Source organism: Daktulosphaira vitifoliae, unplaced genomic scaffold (genome assembly GCF_025091365.1).
Source record: "Daktulosphaira vitifoliae isolate Bord-2020 unplaced genomic scaffold, ASM2509136v1 Scaffold_5, whole genome shotgun sequence".
NCBI lineage: Eukaryota > Metazoa > Arthropoda > Insecta > Hemiptera > Phylloxeridae > Daktulosphaira > Daktulosphaira vitifoliae.
This window is the reverse complement of record NW_026099576.1, coordinates 14,101,711-14,118,798: the sequence shown is the minus strand read 5'-3', so window position 1 is coordinate 14,118,798 and position 17,088 is coordinate 14,101,711. Positions and strand designations below refer to the sequence as shown.

General features: G+C 26.6%; 1 protein-coding gene across 1 annotated transcript in view; it reads right to left on the bottom strand.

Annotated features, from left to right (window-relative positions):
• Window positions 1-803: 803 nt before the first annotated feature.
• The window catches only part of LOC126908501 (Kv channel-interacting protein 4-like), a 73,505-nt gene continuing 57,220 nt past the window's right edge, over window positions 804-17,088 (bottom strand). Inside the window, exons 5-6 of the mRNA XM_050690635.1 lie at window positions 15,453-15,668; window positions 804-2,549 (exon numbers count right to left, since the gene is read on the bottom strand). Of these exons, the coding sequence (XP_050546592.1) occupies window positions 2,451-2,549; window positions 15,453-15,668 (315 nt within the window). The 3' untranslated portion in view covers window positions 804-2,450. The remainder of the gene's footprint in view (window positions 2,550-15,452; window positions 15,669-17,088) is intronic.

The following is a 17,088-nucleotide window of genomic DNA, read 5'->3' as shown; positions in this document are numbered from 1 at the left end:
CTTATTTTAATGATATAATTGTAAATTTAATACTAACATCAAAAAATTAAAACCACCCCAAAAAAAAATTCTAGGTACGGCTCTGCTACTTGTCCTAACTATTCCAAATCCACTTTTTCTGGGCTTATAACAGTATTATTTGTAACAGAGAAAGAATAACAGCAAGTATCAGCGAAACTGTTGTTCCAATTTTATAGAATATAAAATAAAATAATTTTACTATCTTTAATTTAAGTTGATAAAATTTATATATCTTTAAGCTTGTATTTGTTTAAATTTAATATTGCTTATAAAATATTGATTTTAATTAGATAAAAATATTTACTTTTATGTAGTATTACTTGCATAATTACAATAAAATAGCAATAAATAGAACAAGACAGATTTTTTTATTGACTGTTAGGTTTTAGGAAGCTATATGTTTTATTAACTCCAACGATGGGAAGTCAATAATTTTATGATAATTCCTTTAAAGGTAAAAAAATTTAAATCACATACAAAATTTTTTAAACAACGTATATTTTTATAATTTATTTTATAATTTTTTTTCCATATAATTTAACACAAATAGCAAAGATTGAAAACATCCAACATAATTCAAGCGAAACTTACAATCATCAACTATAGTAAACATGTTTGAGTATATAATATAATTTTAGACACATATATTAGTATAAATTTTATCATATAAATTTATGTACTTTAATAAATATATAATAATAATTATTATTTTTGTTTTATAGTTAATTGCATTTGCACTTTGTATATATAAATAATTATTATACTTTTAACATTAATAATATATTTTTAATTGTATTTAAAAATAAATACAATTGTATAATCACCTTAGAGTTTAAAAATTTTAATGGTACTATATTTCTTGTTTGATTAAAGCCTCGTGACTGTACTTAATTTTAAGAAAATTTGTTTCATGTTTAAAATTACTCATTTACTTTAGTCAATTTGTAATTAAATTTAAAATTTTTAAAATAAACTCCATTTTTTTTAATTTTTAAAACAGTCGTTGTACCAATTTTTAGTTTTTAATTTTGTAATAATATACACTAACCCAAATTAAATTTGCACTTAACTTATGCATACTCATTTAGATAAACTTCATATTATCATTACAACAGTAAATTACAAACTGATAATCTTTTCAACTAAATTTAAATGTATGATTTGATGTAAAAGAAATGTAAGTAAAGCGTTTTTTAAAAATGTATTTTAATCAAAACATTTTAAATTAATCTATAGTTTAGTTATTTTAATATTTTTCAATAAATTATAACGTGATAACTTGATATAAGTTGAATATTTTCAAAAAATCATTTTTTCAAAATTGGCTGAGATAACTGATAAATAAAATGATGATTTTGGTTTTAATTCCAATATAGTAATTTGAGCAACACAAATTCGATTGAAAAAAATGATATATATAAAATTAAGAGTGGTGAATTTTAGTAAAAAAATCATTTAACAAATTAATTAATATACTATTAATTAAATGGTTAATTTACTGAAATTCTCCATCCCTATAGAAAACCCTGGTACAACGAACAGACTAGGTGATTAACAATTTATTATTATTATTATTTGAAAAAATAATTCATTTGAAATGTAATTCTCAATAATTAATACAATTAGTTATAATGGAATATTTTTTTATTTTACAATAAAAATAAAACAGACAAAAAACAAATCTAATTCAAATACCGTCAATTATTATTTAATATTTTTAATTATTATTTCTCGTACCCTGTTCGCCGGATTAACGATAATTGATAACAAATGATATACTTGAAATGTATTGATAAATATATGAACATGTAATAATCATTGCTGTTTATATTATTATCAGGTAAACAATGCAAACTCAATGCTTATTCTGTGTAAAAATCACACCTATTTTTATAAATTTATATAAAATCACATCATCATTATTATCATGATTATATTTTGTACATAGATTACAACTATGTACCGTAACACAACTTTTCAATATATTTAATCATTAAATTATAAAGCACTCACCATTTTAAAAGAGGAAAGTTCGTCAGAATATTGGTGGCATAAAATTTGTTTTGCCTTTTTAATATTAAAAGATTAAGTTCACTAAAAATTTGACAAAATAATAAATGTATGTATATCAAAATTTCATATTAACACCTCATATTAATATGTACAATGTTCAACATACATTATAACGTATGTTAAGTACTGTATGTATATAAAATATAAAGAAATTATGGCTTAGTAAATCTATTTTGTACTTAAGCCTTGGTATAACTTTATACTTTTGTTGTATAAATTATTGAAATTATGACTTTTCACGTCAATTTTAAAACTGGTGAAATATATCATTATCAACCAGTCAAACTAAAAGACAGCATCTGACTATCGTTTATCTATTCAATATTTAAAAATGTTAGCGTTAAAGGTCATTATGATTACATTGAAACCATTGCACGAGTTATGTTCTCATCACCTTTGCAACTCTCCATGAACTCCTCGAAAGACACCAGTCCATCACAATTAAGATCCATTTTCTGTAAAAATAAAAATTGATATTATAAAATGTTAGAAACTTAATTAAGTATGAATAAGTTTTAACTATTGTAGCAATACCACGATTTGATAACTTTATAGTGATGTTAATATTTACTCTATTATTTAAAAAACTTGACTGGTACTGAAAAATCAATTGTTTTAACTTTGGTTTAGTTTATTTTGACTGGTAAAACTATACTTTATAAAATTTTATGCTATAATAATTTATGCATTACTTTTTTGAAAATAATATTTTAAAATGAAAAACACTACAAATGAGAGACAATATGATGAAATTGAAAAGTGTAAGTAGGTAATAACTGGTGACACAAACGGCAGAAGTGGCATAAAACCTTATATAATATTTATATCAAGTATATTTTATTAAAGCTAAAAATATTAGCACATTATTCAATTTTGAAAAATATATTTGATTTACGTTTCATGGTTCAATGTAACATTCACCAAGTTCTTTGATTAATTAACGAAATTGAAAGCGTTTAAACTAATAACTGCTCTCTTAGTATAAATATAATTCTGCAGATAATTATTTTGTAACCATGGGCTATATATTACTCGAAACTCATTGATACATTTATAAGTTTTCTAGATTTCTAAATTAAAACTAAAATTTCTTTTTCGATTATTACTTATTTCTATTGGTTTTATCACTTTGAATATAATATTTTTATTTTTACATTATAATTATTCCTTCTAGTAGGTCTCACGGTCTTTTTATTTATTAATTATTTAAGTGATTTATAACAGCCTATTTATCAATTTAGAATTTATCTTAATTAGTTAATTATTAATGTTTCATATTGAGTAATAATAAATTGATATTTTGTATTACAATAGAAATATTGTTTTGATCGTAATTGTAATTTTCTAACTAATAACTCGACCTTTTCTTACTCTTTGCTAATAATAATAAGCTGTAATGGTACATTTAGATAAGACGATTTGCTGTTATAAATAGTAACACGTGCACTATCAGATGGGGCTTTCCATCAGTGGTGGTGGCGCTGGTGATGCGTTATCATAGACCATTGGTAATTTTGAATATGTTTTAATGAACAACACATTTTTATTTTCTTCTCTCTAATATGAATTAAAATGAAAATAATGAAAAAATGGCAACGAATATAAAATATATTCGGGTTCATGGACCAGTGAATGCGATATCACCGAAAACGACGTTATAAAAGTCAGAATTTAAACCACTAATCATACGCAAGACATTCACATACTATACAACCATTGGAATTAATATGTTTAATTTTATATAAATACTGGCATAAATTTAATTATTGTTTTAACACAGAAAACTATAGTTTGCTTATTATGTTAATGAATTGTAATCAAACCTATTTTTTATATATTTGTAAAATAAAATAAATACTATGTTATTGTAAAATAAAACAAATACCATTTCAAAGCACTATAAGCATGTGTTTAAGACGACAAGATAATCCTCATTTTTCAAAGCAATCATTTTTTTTTTTGTATTATTTTTTCAAAATTATTATTCATACTTCCATGGGTAATCAACCCATCTGATAAGTCATTAAAAAAATGTCAAATGATTCATTTATTTTTTTTCTAATAATTGTAAATAAGAAAAGTTATTTTATTTTCCTGACTTAAGGTATTCTAAAAGAAATGACGAAAGTTTCCATTTTGCAATTATTGCTCTGGGTACTTAGAGTAGTTTTTATTTAAACTAAAATCTATTAAAGACAATTTATCCAAAACAGATAAAATCTATATAAAAATTTTAATAATAGATATTTGTTTTAATGTGTACTGACAAATATTTAACTATAATAGTATTATAGACTATGTTGTTTTCATCAATAGTTTAGTTAAGAATCGGTCTTAGTTACTACTAAAATTTAAAAGTTATTGAAATCTCTTTTTTGAAAAATTGTATACTCTTAAAGTCTTGTAAGAAGTTTGAATGTTATCGCGGCATTTTTTAAATAAATACATCTAAGTTAATGACCAGTTTTTATGATATATTTTAAAGAAATAAATTAGTAATCGTATGTTATGATTACTAACTTAAGTTTAATATTTTTAAAATGTAAAAAAAAAGCTATTTCATCCTTAATCTATTTGAGATCAAATTATTATACTCGAGAAAAAGTGATTTATTACTTTTATTTATAGTTCTACAGCATTAATAGAAAATAAAAACCCTACATAAAAGTCTACTTTAAGCAAAAAAAAAAAAAACACTTTAAAAATAGGCTAAAAAAATATTTTATGTAAATTATTCATACCCAAATAATATGTTGAGTGATTCATACGTACAAATGGCGGAAAAACATGTAGGATTAGTAGTTTTTATATTGAAAAGCTTATGCGTGGAATAAAAAACAAATAAAAAACCGGAAAAACAATAGCAAGTATATTTAGTAAAAAAAAACAATGTTTGATTAAGAAGTACAATCAGGAATGTACAATTTTACTCATTGTAAATTAGTATATACAATTTAGTGATTAAGTGATTATCTATGAAATACAAAAAAGGTAACCACGTTTAAACTTTTTAAATTGTTATGTTAAAAATATGTTCAAGAAATTTAACTTCAATTCAAAAAAACCCAGCACAGGGGGGTCGCGGCATAGTGGTGACGTGGCATAGTGGTGACGTGGCATAGTGGTGACGTGGCATAGTTGGATCAAGTATAGTGATATCTGACAGTGATTAAAATCACTATAAAAAAAAGACGCTTCGATGCAAATCTTTAGATAGTGTTTATTTTAAAAATTGGTGAATTTTTCCAAAAGCTACATGATCTATTATTTCCTTATTAATATCCTGATTAAGATAAAGTATATCGAATGAAAAAGGGATTATTAAAAAATATTATTTCTTATAAAAAAATTGTGTTGATCCATACACTTTACAATAATATATAGCATTATAAAGTTAAAAATGTTAAAAAAAAAAATCGAGAATTTTCACACAAAAATAGCACTTGGTAGCCTTTTTCACTGTGAAGACAAAATAAAGTCCCAATTTTTTTTTTCCATGATAAAGTATATTACATTAGCTTTAATTTAAGATATATATAACAGTATCAGACTTTCTCGAACAATTTCAAAAGTCAAGTTGAAAAAATTAATTTTTTGTGAAAAAATTGTCATTTTAAAACCCCCCCTGTGGGCAGGTAAAGGGTCAGATATATAAAAAAAATATACCAAATGAACGGTAATGATATCATGTATCATATTATATTGAATTGGTTATTTTTAAATTGTTATGGCAATTTTAAGTAAAAAAAATTAAAAAAATTAGCGATTTTTAAATTTTGTAATTTTTTTGGAGGTTTCCCCCATTTACAGGGAACGAGGGAAATTTTTTTAATTTTTGAGGATAATGTCTTCGACTAGATACAATTTGTGATCTTTTGACGTATCATTGAAAGAAAACGGTTCGGTGAGAGCTGAGAAAAAGTGGCGAAAGATACATAAAAAAAAAAAACACATCATTGGAAAACCAATACCTTCTCAGCTTCTCATCGAAGCTAAAATTGAAATTATCCATTTTACCGTGTGATCTCATTAAATTTTTTTTAATTCAGATTTCAATAAAATTTGATTGAATATTTATTGTATTTGAAATTTAAGTTTCTAAAATACAAAAATATATGTATAACATTAATTTAGAAGTGTTGAACTTTTTAGTTTTCATTATTTTTATATTAAAATTACTGTAAAATTTTATTTACATTTTTTAATTGTATTTACGAAATAGTACCATAATTACATCATATAGTAATTATAAAAATATTAATTAATTTTACTATGCAAATTATCAAAATTGTGCTATTATTACTGCTAATAAAATTTTTATTTTTAAACGTTTTTCAGCTCTATAAGTCTATTTAAGATTGTTATTTTAACATTAGAAAAAAAAAATTAACAATAAACATGTTAATTTAACTATCTATAGTAATTAAAAATATTTTTATTGTTAGTCGGATAGTTTATTGAATTTCTAGTATATTTATCATTCTGAAACAACACTTTGATAGCAGAAATTCTACTATAAAGTACTATAAATTACCTCTAACCCGAAGAATGGTATTTCTCTCAAGCCTTCTAAAGATTTCCCTCTTGTAGTAAATTTTTTTCTTCCATTTCCTTTCATTTTAATTAAGTTAAAATTTACATATTGTATTATTATTTCTAGCTTTGTTTTTTATGTAATTTATTTAATAACAAAGTTTAATATAATATACCGAACGTCAGTTCAGTCATATTTTAGTTTTTACTTAAAAAAACATATTAAGTTAAAGAATTTTCAAAAACTATTAGACACAACATTTCATTTTTATTATTGAGTTTAAAGTTGTACCATTCTTTGATTCAGCTACCGTAAGTGATGTGAAAAATACTTGTCTATAATAAAAATACATGCCATCGATTTTAAACAAACTGCTTTCATTTAAAATTAAAGTTCTTGCGTTAACGCGAGTTCGTGCATCATTCACCGATAAAACATACATGAAACTAGCAGTAATCAATCCTCTGCCGTCGTCAACATACACAGATAAAGAAACAAAGTAAATTAAACTGCCCCTATCACCCATTTTACACGTGCCAAGTCACTACACTTCAAACTTTGTTTTTCTCCCTTCAAAGTGGTTGAATGAATATACGGATGACTGGCAGTTGTCTGTCGAGTATTTGAGTTTCTCATTCGGGTGTTTTGAACAAAACGAAAATGTTGAATGAAATTATGTCATTGACAGCAATTTTATAGAATTGTTATTATTACTGGCACCAAAATTAGCAGAAAAAGGTAAGCAAATATTACCCAAGTGACAAATGCTAAAGAGGGATTGAACAAAATTAATTAATTGTATGACTGTTAACATATTTTTTTTCACTTGAATACATCTGCGGCTAACGGTTAATAACATGTTTACGATTGGTTCTAATAATTACTTTGAGGTAAATATTACTAATTATTTTTACCCGTTTATTTAGAAATATGTAAACGCGCGGAAAAATGTATTTAATACATTTTTACTAACATTAAGTGAAATATGAGTATTAAGTAACAAAAAGTTATACCTGTTACATGATAGTGCTTTTACGTTATTATTATTTATTTTAAAAAGACTGTCAGGTTATTTAATTATTTTTATCTTTGAGTTTTTTCAATTCAACTATTTTATAATGAATGTTAGATATACACTACGTATGTATAGAATTTCATATTACAAAAACGACGTAGATAATTTGAGAAACGTGTGAAGTTGGGTTGGGTTTGTGATAAACATACTAAAAATAAAATATTAGTTGACTTAGAGTATTTCAAACATACATGATGCGCAATTGTCAAATACTAAAGGATCAGGTGCTCTTTCTTCTTTTTTATTTTATAATTTAATATTATGTTCAATTCAAAGCAGACTTTCATGCTGTTCGGATAATATAATCACAATTTTTTTTTTACTTTCACTAATAATATAAAACTGCAAATCAAGCGACAGAAAAACATACACAACACTGAAACAATACATTTCATTAAACTTACACAAACAAAAGTTTGTATACGTCATGTATATTTAGTTAAGCCATTGTTAAAAAAATATAGTATTTCAATGGATTATATAAAGTGTATTGACTTTCATTTACTATTCATCAATAATTCATACTTTATTATCAAAATAAACTGAAAAAAAATTGTAAAGTAAGCAGCAATCACTCATGAATAGTTTTTATTTTTTGTTTAAATCTATATTTATATATATATATCATATTGTTTTAACGAAAAACACAAATTATCCATCTTTGCTCAGTGGTGTCAACCTTGTACATTATCTTATCGAGATTTATTTTAATATACCCTTAAAACTTGTTGTACTATTTCTAAAAACTACTTCTTAAAAATAATAAATGTGATAAAAGATAATTATGGAGCTATAATTATACTTTTTTTTATAGAAATGAGCGACGATATCCAATGTTGTTTATATATTGTCCATGTATTCGTGGGAAATGTCAATTATTGTACATTTTTGTAACAGATAATTTTAAATAATCTATAAAAATGGATATAGTTTTTTTTTTAATGTAAATTGAACACAAAAATTATTTTTTGTTAATTTATAATTCAATATTACCGAAATGATATAAATACCGTTCGAATTTGATATCACTCACTGGCATAATAGGGAGATAGATATGCGTGTCATATCCACTCCCTTTATGACAAAATCCTATTTAACCCACTAATATTACAAAACAATATGGGAAAATTATAACGATATTCATACATAAAATAATATCCTTATAATATCACTTAATAAACTGTGTTGAAACTATTTTAAATAAATGACCTAATATTAATGGTATCAATTTTTGTATAATTAATTCATTTAAACTTTTTATATTTTTTTCTAAAAAGTATTTTCATTGGCAACTTGTTTTGATTAAAAATACTATTGTTTTTTATACAATTATTTTTATAATAAAACTTAGATTTTAAATATATCCATAATGAGCTGAAAGTTATAATAAATTTCATCAATTATCATTTATTTTTAGTTTAATTGTGATGTAACTGAAGTAGGATAAAATATTCTGAGTAGTAAAATAAGATTAAGTACTTGCAAAAAATATTGTACCAACTATTTGCTCTTTGCAATGTCACAAAAAATGAGTGAAGCTGTTAGAAATGAAGTGTCACTTAATAAACACGTTTCGACATAGTTAGACTGTTTGTCGCCAATTATATTGTTGATTTAAGAAAAAATCATTGATTCGAAAAAAAGTCTTAACTTCTATTATGTGACATATCTTTAAAATTACAACATTTAATGTTACTATTATTATAATGATAATCATTTTAAAAGTACGTCAAGTGTACTTGAACAATGAACAGAGGATGTTTTTGTTTTCTCTGTCGATAAACTCACCACTAGTAGTACAGTGGATGAAAATAATGTAAAACAAGAATTAACTTTAATTCATTTTTATATAGATAATTTTGAAAATTCACGTTGTGAAAAAATCAGAAAATGTATTAAATTCTATAAAATTGTAATTTTTTTTATTTTTAATATAATTTTTAACCCTTTTCCTTAACAAAACTTCTTCTGATATCTCAAATTGAAAAGAAAATTAATTAAATTGTTTATTCGGTTAAATACTACTTTAACGTACTTACAAAGTATTAACTTATAAGAAAAGGAATATATAATTAAATGTAAAACAATTATGCTGTTAAGTGTATTTAGACATAATTTAAAACTCTATAAAACTACAGAATAAAAATACCTCATAAGAGACTTTGAATGGAATAAATTTACATATAATATTAGACACATAATTTTTTAAATATGATGTGTTCTTCTATAGTAACGTTATAATAATTTATTAAAATATGCTTATACTACTTTCTCTTATAGACTTTTAACATGCGCTACAATTTTTATACAATATGTTAAAATTACAAAACATTTATGCATGAACAAAAAGAAACTATTTGAAGTACATGTATTAAGCTCTTTTTAAAAATTTTTTAAAATTCATATAAATTACATACAAAAAATTGAAAATGGTGTAAATGTAAATCCTAAATCATTTTGGCATTATATCCAGTCCTTGAGAACTAATAGATCCTAATGCAGTTTATCTTGATAATGTAGTATCTAAACATATCACTGAAACAACTGAATTATTTGCAAAATATTTCTTTCCTGTTTATACAGATTATTCTAATAAAATTGATTTATATGACAGTTCATTAGTTGAAAGCAATCTTAATTTAAATTCTTTACATATTTCAGAATATGAAATTTATAATATGTTAGATTCATTAAGTGTTTATGCAAGTTCTGGTCCTGATGGAATCGATTCGTCATTTTTAAAGGCTTGTAAGTCAGTTTTAGTCAAATCACTACATTATTTAATTTATTTATGGCTTGCTAGTGGATATTTACCGAAAATTTGGAAAAGTTCTTATATTACTCCTATTTATAAATCTAGTAATAAAAGTAACATTCGGTAGCCATTTTTACCGCGAAGACAAAAAAAGTAAAAAATTTTTTAACACTTTCAAAAATTAAGTTAAAGTTAAAGAAATCAGTTCGGTGGGAGCTGAGAAAACAGACACAAAAAAAAAAACATAGTAAAATTAACACCTTCTAAGCTTCTCATCGAAGCTAAAATAAATTAAGTGTATCTTTATGTTTTTTTAAATACATTTTTGCGAACATATTTAAAATGTTTTTTAAATACTTATTATGTGACAATATTTGTATCTCTAATTAAGTACAATTTTCAACGTATTTTTTACATCATTGTTAGTTGAACAGAAATAGTTTAAATCGATAAAATATGTAAAAATAAATAAATAATAATAATAATAAATAATAAATAATAAATAAAAATAAATTGTAACAAAAAACTATTATTTTATAACTTTTTATGAATATGATTTTTTGATCCTTTGATTCGTCTTTATAAATGAATGTTATTTACTTTTGCACTCTCGTTGTGACACAAAGACAAGAATTTTCTTTACTAGGTATGATGAAATTTCTAAAGTATATTTAATAATTTAGCTCTTTTTTTTTTTTTGATGATATTATTTCGTTTTTGGTTTAAGCAAGCAAAATACATAATTTTCATGAGCTATTAAAAAATCAAAACAGGCAACTGCCCACTCCCTCGCCCTCAAATGACTTTTCTGATCGCTTTTTTTCGTTTAATGATACACTAGCAATGTCGTGTATTTAGATTAGATTTATAAACAAATTGATCAAAGTTGCGAATTTCGGACAAGTGGTCAGCTGACTCGTGTCATACAAGTATTATCGTAAATAAATTATATTGATATCTGTCGACATTATTTTCTACCTTAGACACATTAAAAAAATAACCCTCATTATAAATATTTTGTTTGATAATCAAAGAAGTCGCAGTGCCTATTTAATCTGATTAAAGTCGAATGCGTAGGGGAAGGGTTAACCTATAGTTATATACTTTGATCAATAATGCGGAAATTTTTATTTTTTTTTAATTATTCTTTTCTGTAAAATAAAAACAAAAATGTCATTAATTTAAATGTCATTCCGTTTCCATTGTATGAATGGTGTTATTCTTAACAGAAAACTATTGATCGGAAGCCGAGCAACAAAAGTCATAGTACAAGCTGCATGTACAGTCTTACCTATTATTTTAGATTCTATTTATATGTATGTGTCAATAAACTAATTTTTAAAAAGTAATTTTTGTTTTTGGTATACTTAAGTTGTGGACTGAATTTTTGTTGAATCACAAACAATGACAATGATTGTGGATGGTGTTAAGCCGGAGGCGCACAGTAAAACGGCCACATCGATTTCGTTGTTTTTGGATAAACGGAAGATTTTCAATCCATACACAAGTATTTAATCACGTCAAGCGTGATAGTTAATTTGAAATAGAAATAAACACACGCCTTGTGATTACAGTGGAATATTTAAAAACTGGAGTTTCATAAGTCAACGCATTACTCACAAATGTTGTTAAGTAATTAAAAAAAAACAGAGGTTAAAAATGCTATTGATACTTAAATTTACGCCAACTCGAGCCGTCAAAATAAATTTGTGACATTGAATTGAACCCCCTATTATTGGTCGGGGTTAGAATAGACCATCGGTTGTTCCTGCCTGTCGTAAAAAGCGACTGAAAGGGACTTGTAGTAGGGCAGCAGCTACTACAATATTGGGTGTAGGTGCAGGTAACCTAGAATGGTAGAAACAGCTACACACCAAACAGCAGCCAGCAGATACGGGAACTGTATAACTGGTGGCTGCACTGCGATACGGAAGGCAAGGGGAGACCACCGTATAAATCATCCCAAGAAATAGCAATAACATGAAATCTTCTAAAGTAAAATATTCCGGAGATAAAATAGTCCCCCGATCGGATCTCCGGGTGGGGACTACTGGAGAAGAAGGAAATGTTAAGAATTGGAGAAGAATAGCTACTTGGAACGTTAGAACTATGTTGCAATGCGGAAAACTAGAAAACTTGAAAATAGAAATGGAAAGAATGAAGATTGATATCCTTGGCCTATCAGAAATGAGATGGCCAAGAGCTGGAGATCTATGGAGTGGGGAATATAGGTTGATACACACAGGAACAGCGGAAAATAACCCAGGAATTGGAGGGGTAGGCATAATAATGAGTAAGGCTATTGGGATAAAAGTTAAAGGATTTGTACAGTACAATGAAAGAATAATATTAGTCAAAATCGAAACGAAACCTAAGGATACAATCATAGTCCAAGTTTACATGCCTACTTCTAATAGCAGTGAGAAGGAAATGGAAGAAGTCTACGAAGGAATAGAAAAAGTCATTGAAAAAGTCAAAGGAGATGAAAATCTTATCATTATGGGTGATTGGAACGCTGTAGTAGGAAAAGAAAGCCTAGGGCACATAATAGGAAATTATGGTCTAGGAAACCGAAATGAAAGAGGAGACAGATTAATAGATTTCTGTTCAAAACACAAATTATTAATAACAAATACCTACTTCAATCACCATCCAAGAAGAAGATATACATGGAAAATGCCGGGAGACATAGGTAGATATCAAATAGATTATATTATGGTCAAGGAGAGATTTAGAAACCAAGTAAAAGACTGCAGAAGCTACCCAGGAGCAGACATAGATAGTGACCATAACTTATTAATGATGAAAAGTAACCTAAAGCTCAAGAAAATAGTATCAACAAGAAAAAATGATCGATGGCAAATAAATAAATTAAAAGAAGAAAAGGCAAATGATAAGTTTAAAGAACTTACGAACAATATAAATATAAATGAGAGAACCGATATAAACTATAGGTGGGGTATTATAAAGAGCACAGTGACAGAAGCAGCATCAAAAACTCTGAAAGAAAATAAAAAGACAGTACCTAGGAAAGAATGGATAACAACAGAGATAGCAAGTATGATAGAAGAAAGAAGAAAGCTTAAGAATGGAACTACTCTTGAAAGTCAGCGGAAATACAGAGAACTAAGAAATCGTGTAATACGAAAGTCAAAAGAAGCAAAGGAAATATTTTTAGAGGAAAAGTGCAAAGAAATAGAGATACAAATGAGGAATGGTAGCAGAGATGCAGCGTATAAATCAGTTAAAAATTTTTTTACCGATTATAAACCAAAAAGGGGGGCAATAGAGGATAACAACGGAGTAATTATTTACGAGGACAAACATAAAGGTAACATATGGAAGAAGTATCTAGAACAGCTATATGAGGGACCAGAACTCACGGGACAAGAAATAGAGCATGAAGAAGTAATGGATAATAACTCAAATTATAGTGTACTGAGAGAAGAATTTGATAAAGCACTTAGAGATCTAAAAAAGAAGAAGGCTGCAGGAATTGACGAAATCCAAGCAGAACTTTGGAAAGAATCTGGCGAAAACATGCGCAGTGAGCTTTTTAAACTCATAAAGGAGATATTTAACTCAGGAAAACTTCCTGTAGACTTTACTAAGTGTAAGATTATTCCTATTCCGAAAAAAGCAACCGCAAACAAATGTGATCAGTACCGTACAATTAGCTTGCTGACACATGTGTCAAAAATACTGACAATAATTATGTCAAGAAGAATGGAATATAAGATCGAAGCCATATTGTCAGAAGACCAGTTTGGATTCAGAAAAAACATGGGTACAAGGGAAGCAATACTGGCTTTAAGAATAATTATCGAGAAAAGAATTAGAAAAGATAAGCCTACATACATAGCTTTTGTGGATATAGAAAAAGCGTTCGACAATGTCAACTGGGCAATAATGTTCAAGATGCTTAAAAAAATAGGTATAGAATACACTGAAAGGAGACTACTCTTTAATCTATACCAGAAGGAAACAGCTGTTATACGATTTGGCGAAACTGAGGAAGAAGCACGCATAAGAAAAGGAGTAAGGCAGGGTTGTACTCTCTCACCTAGCATATTCAATGCATACATCCAGGAGGCAATTAACATAATAAGAGAGAAAATACATTTGGGTATAAAGATAAATGGCAGGAAAATCGATATGCTACGGTTCGCAGACGATATAGCAGTCATAGCTGAAAATGAAGAAGATTTGCAAAGGATGCTAAGGTGTATGGAAGAAACTCTGCTCAATGAACTGAGCATGAAAATAAATACGAAAAAGACCAAAGTTCTCGTATGCAGCAGGAGCAATAATATTACGACAAGAATACATCTGCAAAATAACCAAGAAATAAAGCAAGTAGAAGAGTTCGCATACTTGGGAAGCATAGTAAGTAAGGATGGCAGAAGTAAAAAAGAAATAGTAAAGCGAATATGCCAAGCTAAGATAGCATTTAACAAAAAGAGAGGACTTTTTACTTCAAAAAATATTAGCATACGTACCAGAATATATCTCCTGAAGACATACGTATGGAGTATAATGCTGTATGGCAGTGAGACGTGGACGATTGCCAAAGAAGAGCGAAGAAGAATAGAAGCTTTCGAGATGTGGTGTTTCAGAAGAATGCTCAAAATAAGTTGGACGGGCATGGTAACAAACGAGGAAGTATTAGAAAGAATGTCCGAGAGAAGAACTTTATGGAGCAGTATCAAGAAAAGGAGAAATGAATGGATTGGACATGTATTGAGACATGGTGGGTTGCTAGGATTGATTATAGAAGGCTGTGTGGAAGGAAAAAATGCTAGAGGAAGACCACGAATGGAATATATGCAACAAATAATAGAGGACCAAGGATGTACTTCTTATGAAGAGACAAAGAGGAAAGCAAGTAACAGGGAAGAGTGGAGAATTGCTACAAACCAATCTCAGGATTGAATACTGAAGAAGATTGAATTGAACTGGTTAGAAGTTTAATTAATGTGAAATTTACAACTAACCTGGAATACCAAATCCACGTGAGCAGCTACCGCCGTGCCGTCTTTTAGCCACGGCTCGGCAAATTTACCCATTAGTTCATAAACAGCAGTTACCACACGTGTCATCTCATCTCGACATATATGCCCATCACCATCTAAATCATACAGTGTAAATGCCCATCTGAGTTTATCGTCGACTGTTCCTCGAGATAATGTCCAAAGGCCTTGCACCATATCCTAAAAATAAATAAATTTAAGGTTAATAACATGTTTATTTAGTTTATTAGAATTTTTAAAAACCATGGACAGCAAGGTATATACGCAAATTTTTAAAAGAAATTTTCGAAAATATTAAAAATTATTAGTTATAATTGATTTAAAAAAATAAAACAAATTACAAATTTCAATATATTCTTTGATATGTTTTAGCAATGTAACTTAACAAACTAGAACTAGGTTATCTCAAAATTAAAATATGTGTAAATTTTTCCAATTAAATTTTTAATGTAAAATAAAAAAAACTGCAGGGAAACTCACTCCGAAAGAAGTCGCAAAGTTCTGTATACATAAAAAACCCTGCACAGGGGGGACGAGGCATAGTTGGATCAGATATAATTATATCAGACAGTTATTTAAATCACTATCATAAAAATCGCTTCGATGCCAATCTTTAGATTTATAACCTTATTTTAATTTGTAAACACGTTTTATGTTCTGAAGTCTACTATAATATTATTTAAAGTAACATTTTTATTATAATTATATAATGGTAGTCCTAATAATTCCAATAAACTTCAAGCTATAAAATGTATGAACGTAAAATTTGTCATTTAACAGTGTGTAAATATTGGTAAGAGAAACTAAAATCTTGCCTCAATTTATCTTAAGTTGAACTCTATAAAGCGTCACAAAAAATCATGTTAATGTTAAAAATTAGTATTAAGATAATTTTATGATTTATTTACATTCTTTTGATGATTTTATCACACTGAACACTGAAATTTAACTTAATATTTTATTGTTTTGAGAAGAATATTGTAAAAGAGAAAGCTATATTTTTTGGTATTAAGAATATACTATAAAAAAACCCAGCACAGTGGGGTCGCGGCATAGTGGGGATGTTGCATAGTTGGGTCCAGTATAGATTTAATCTGACAGTGATTAAAATCACTATCATAAGAAACGCTTCGATGCAAATCAGTAGATAGTGTTTAATTCTAAGAAATTGGTGGATAATTACAAAAGCTACATTATCTGCTAGTTTCTTATTAATACCCTGATTAAGATAAAGTATGTCGAATGAAAAAGGGATTATTAAAAAATATTATTTCTCATAAAAAAATTGTGTTGATTCGTACACTTTTCAATGAGTTATAGCATTATAAAGTTAAAAATGTAACCAACCCAACCCAACATCAACTCCTATTTCCTTAATTATATCCAGATTAGTAATTATTTTAATTATATATTATATAATTTTTATAATTAATTATTTTCAAATTATTATTGATTTTTAATATGTTAAAAGTAATCATTTTGAACCTACTTCTTTTTGTTCTTTAAAGTGAAAGTTTTAATAAAAAAAAAATGAATTTATTACCATAACTTTTAACTCAACTTGCAAGTTTGAAATAAATATTATTAAATAGAAAAAAAT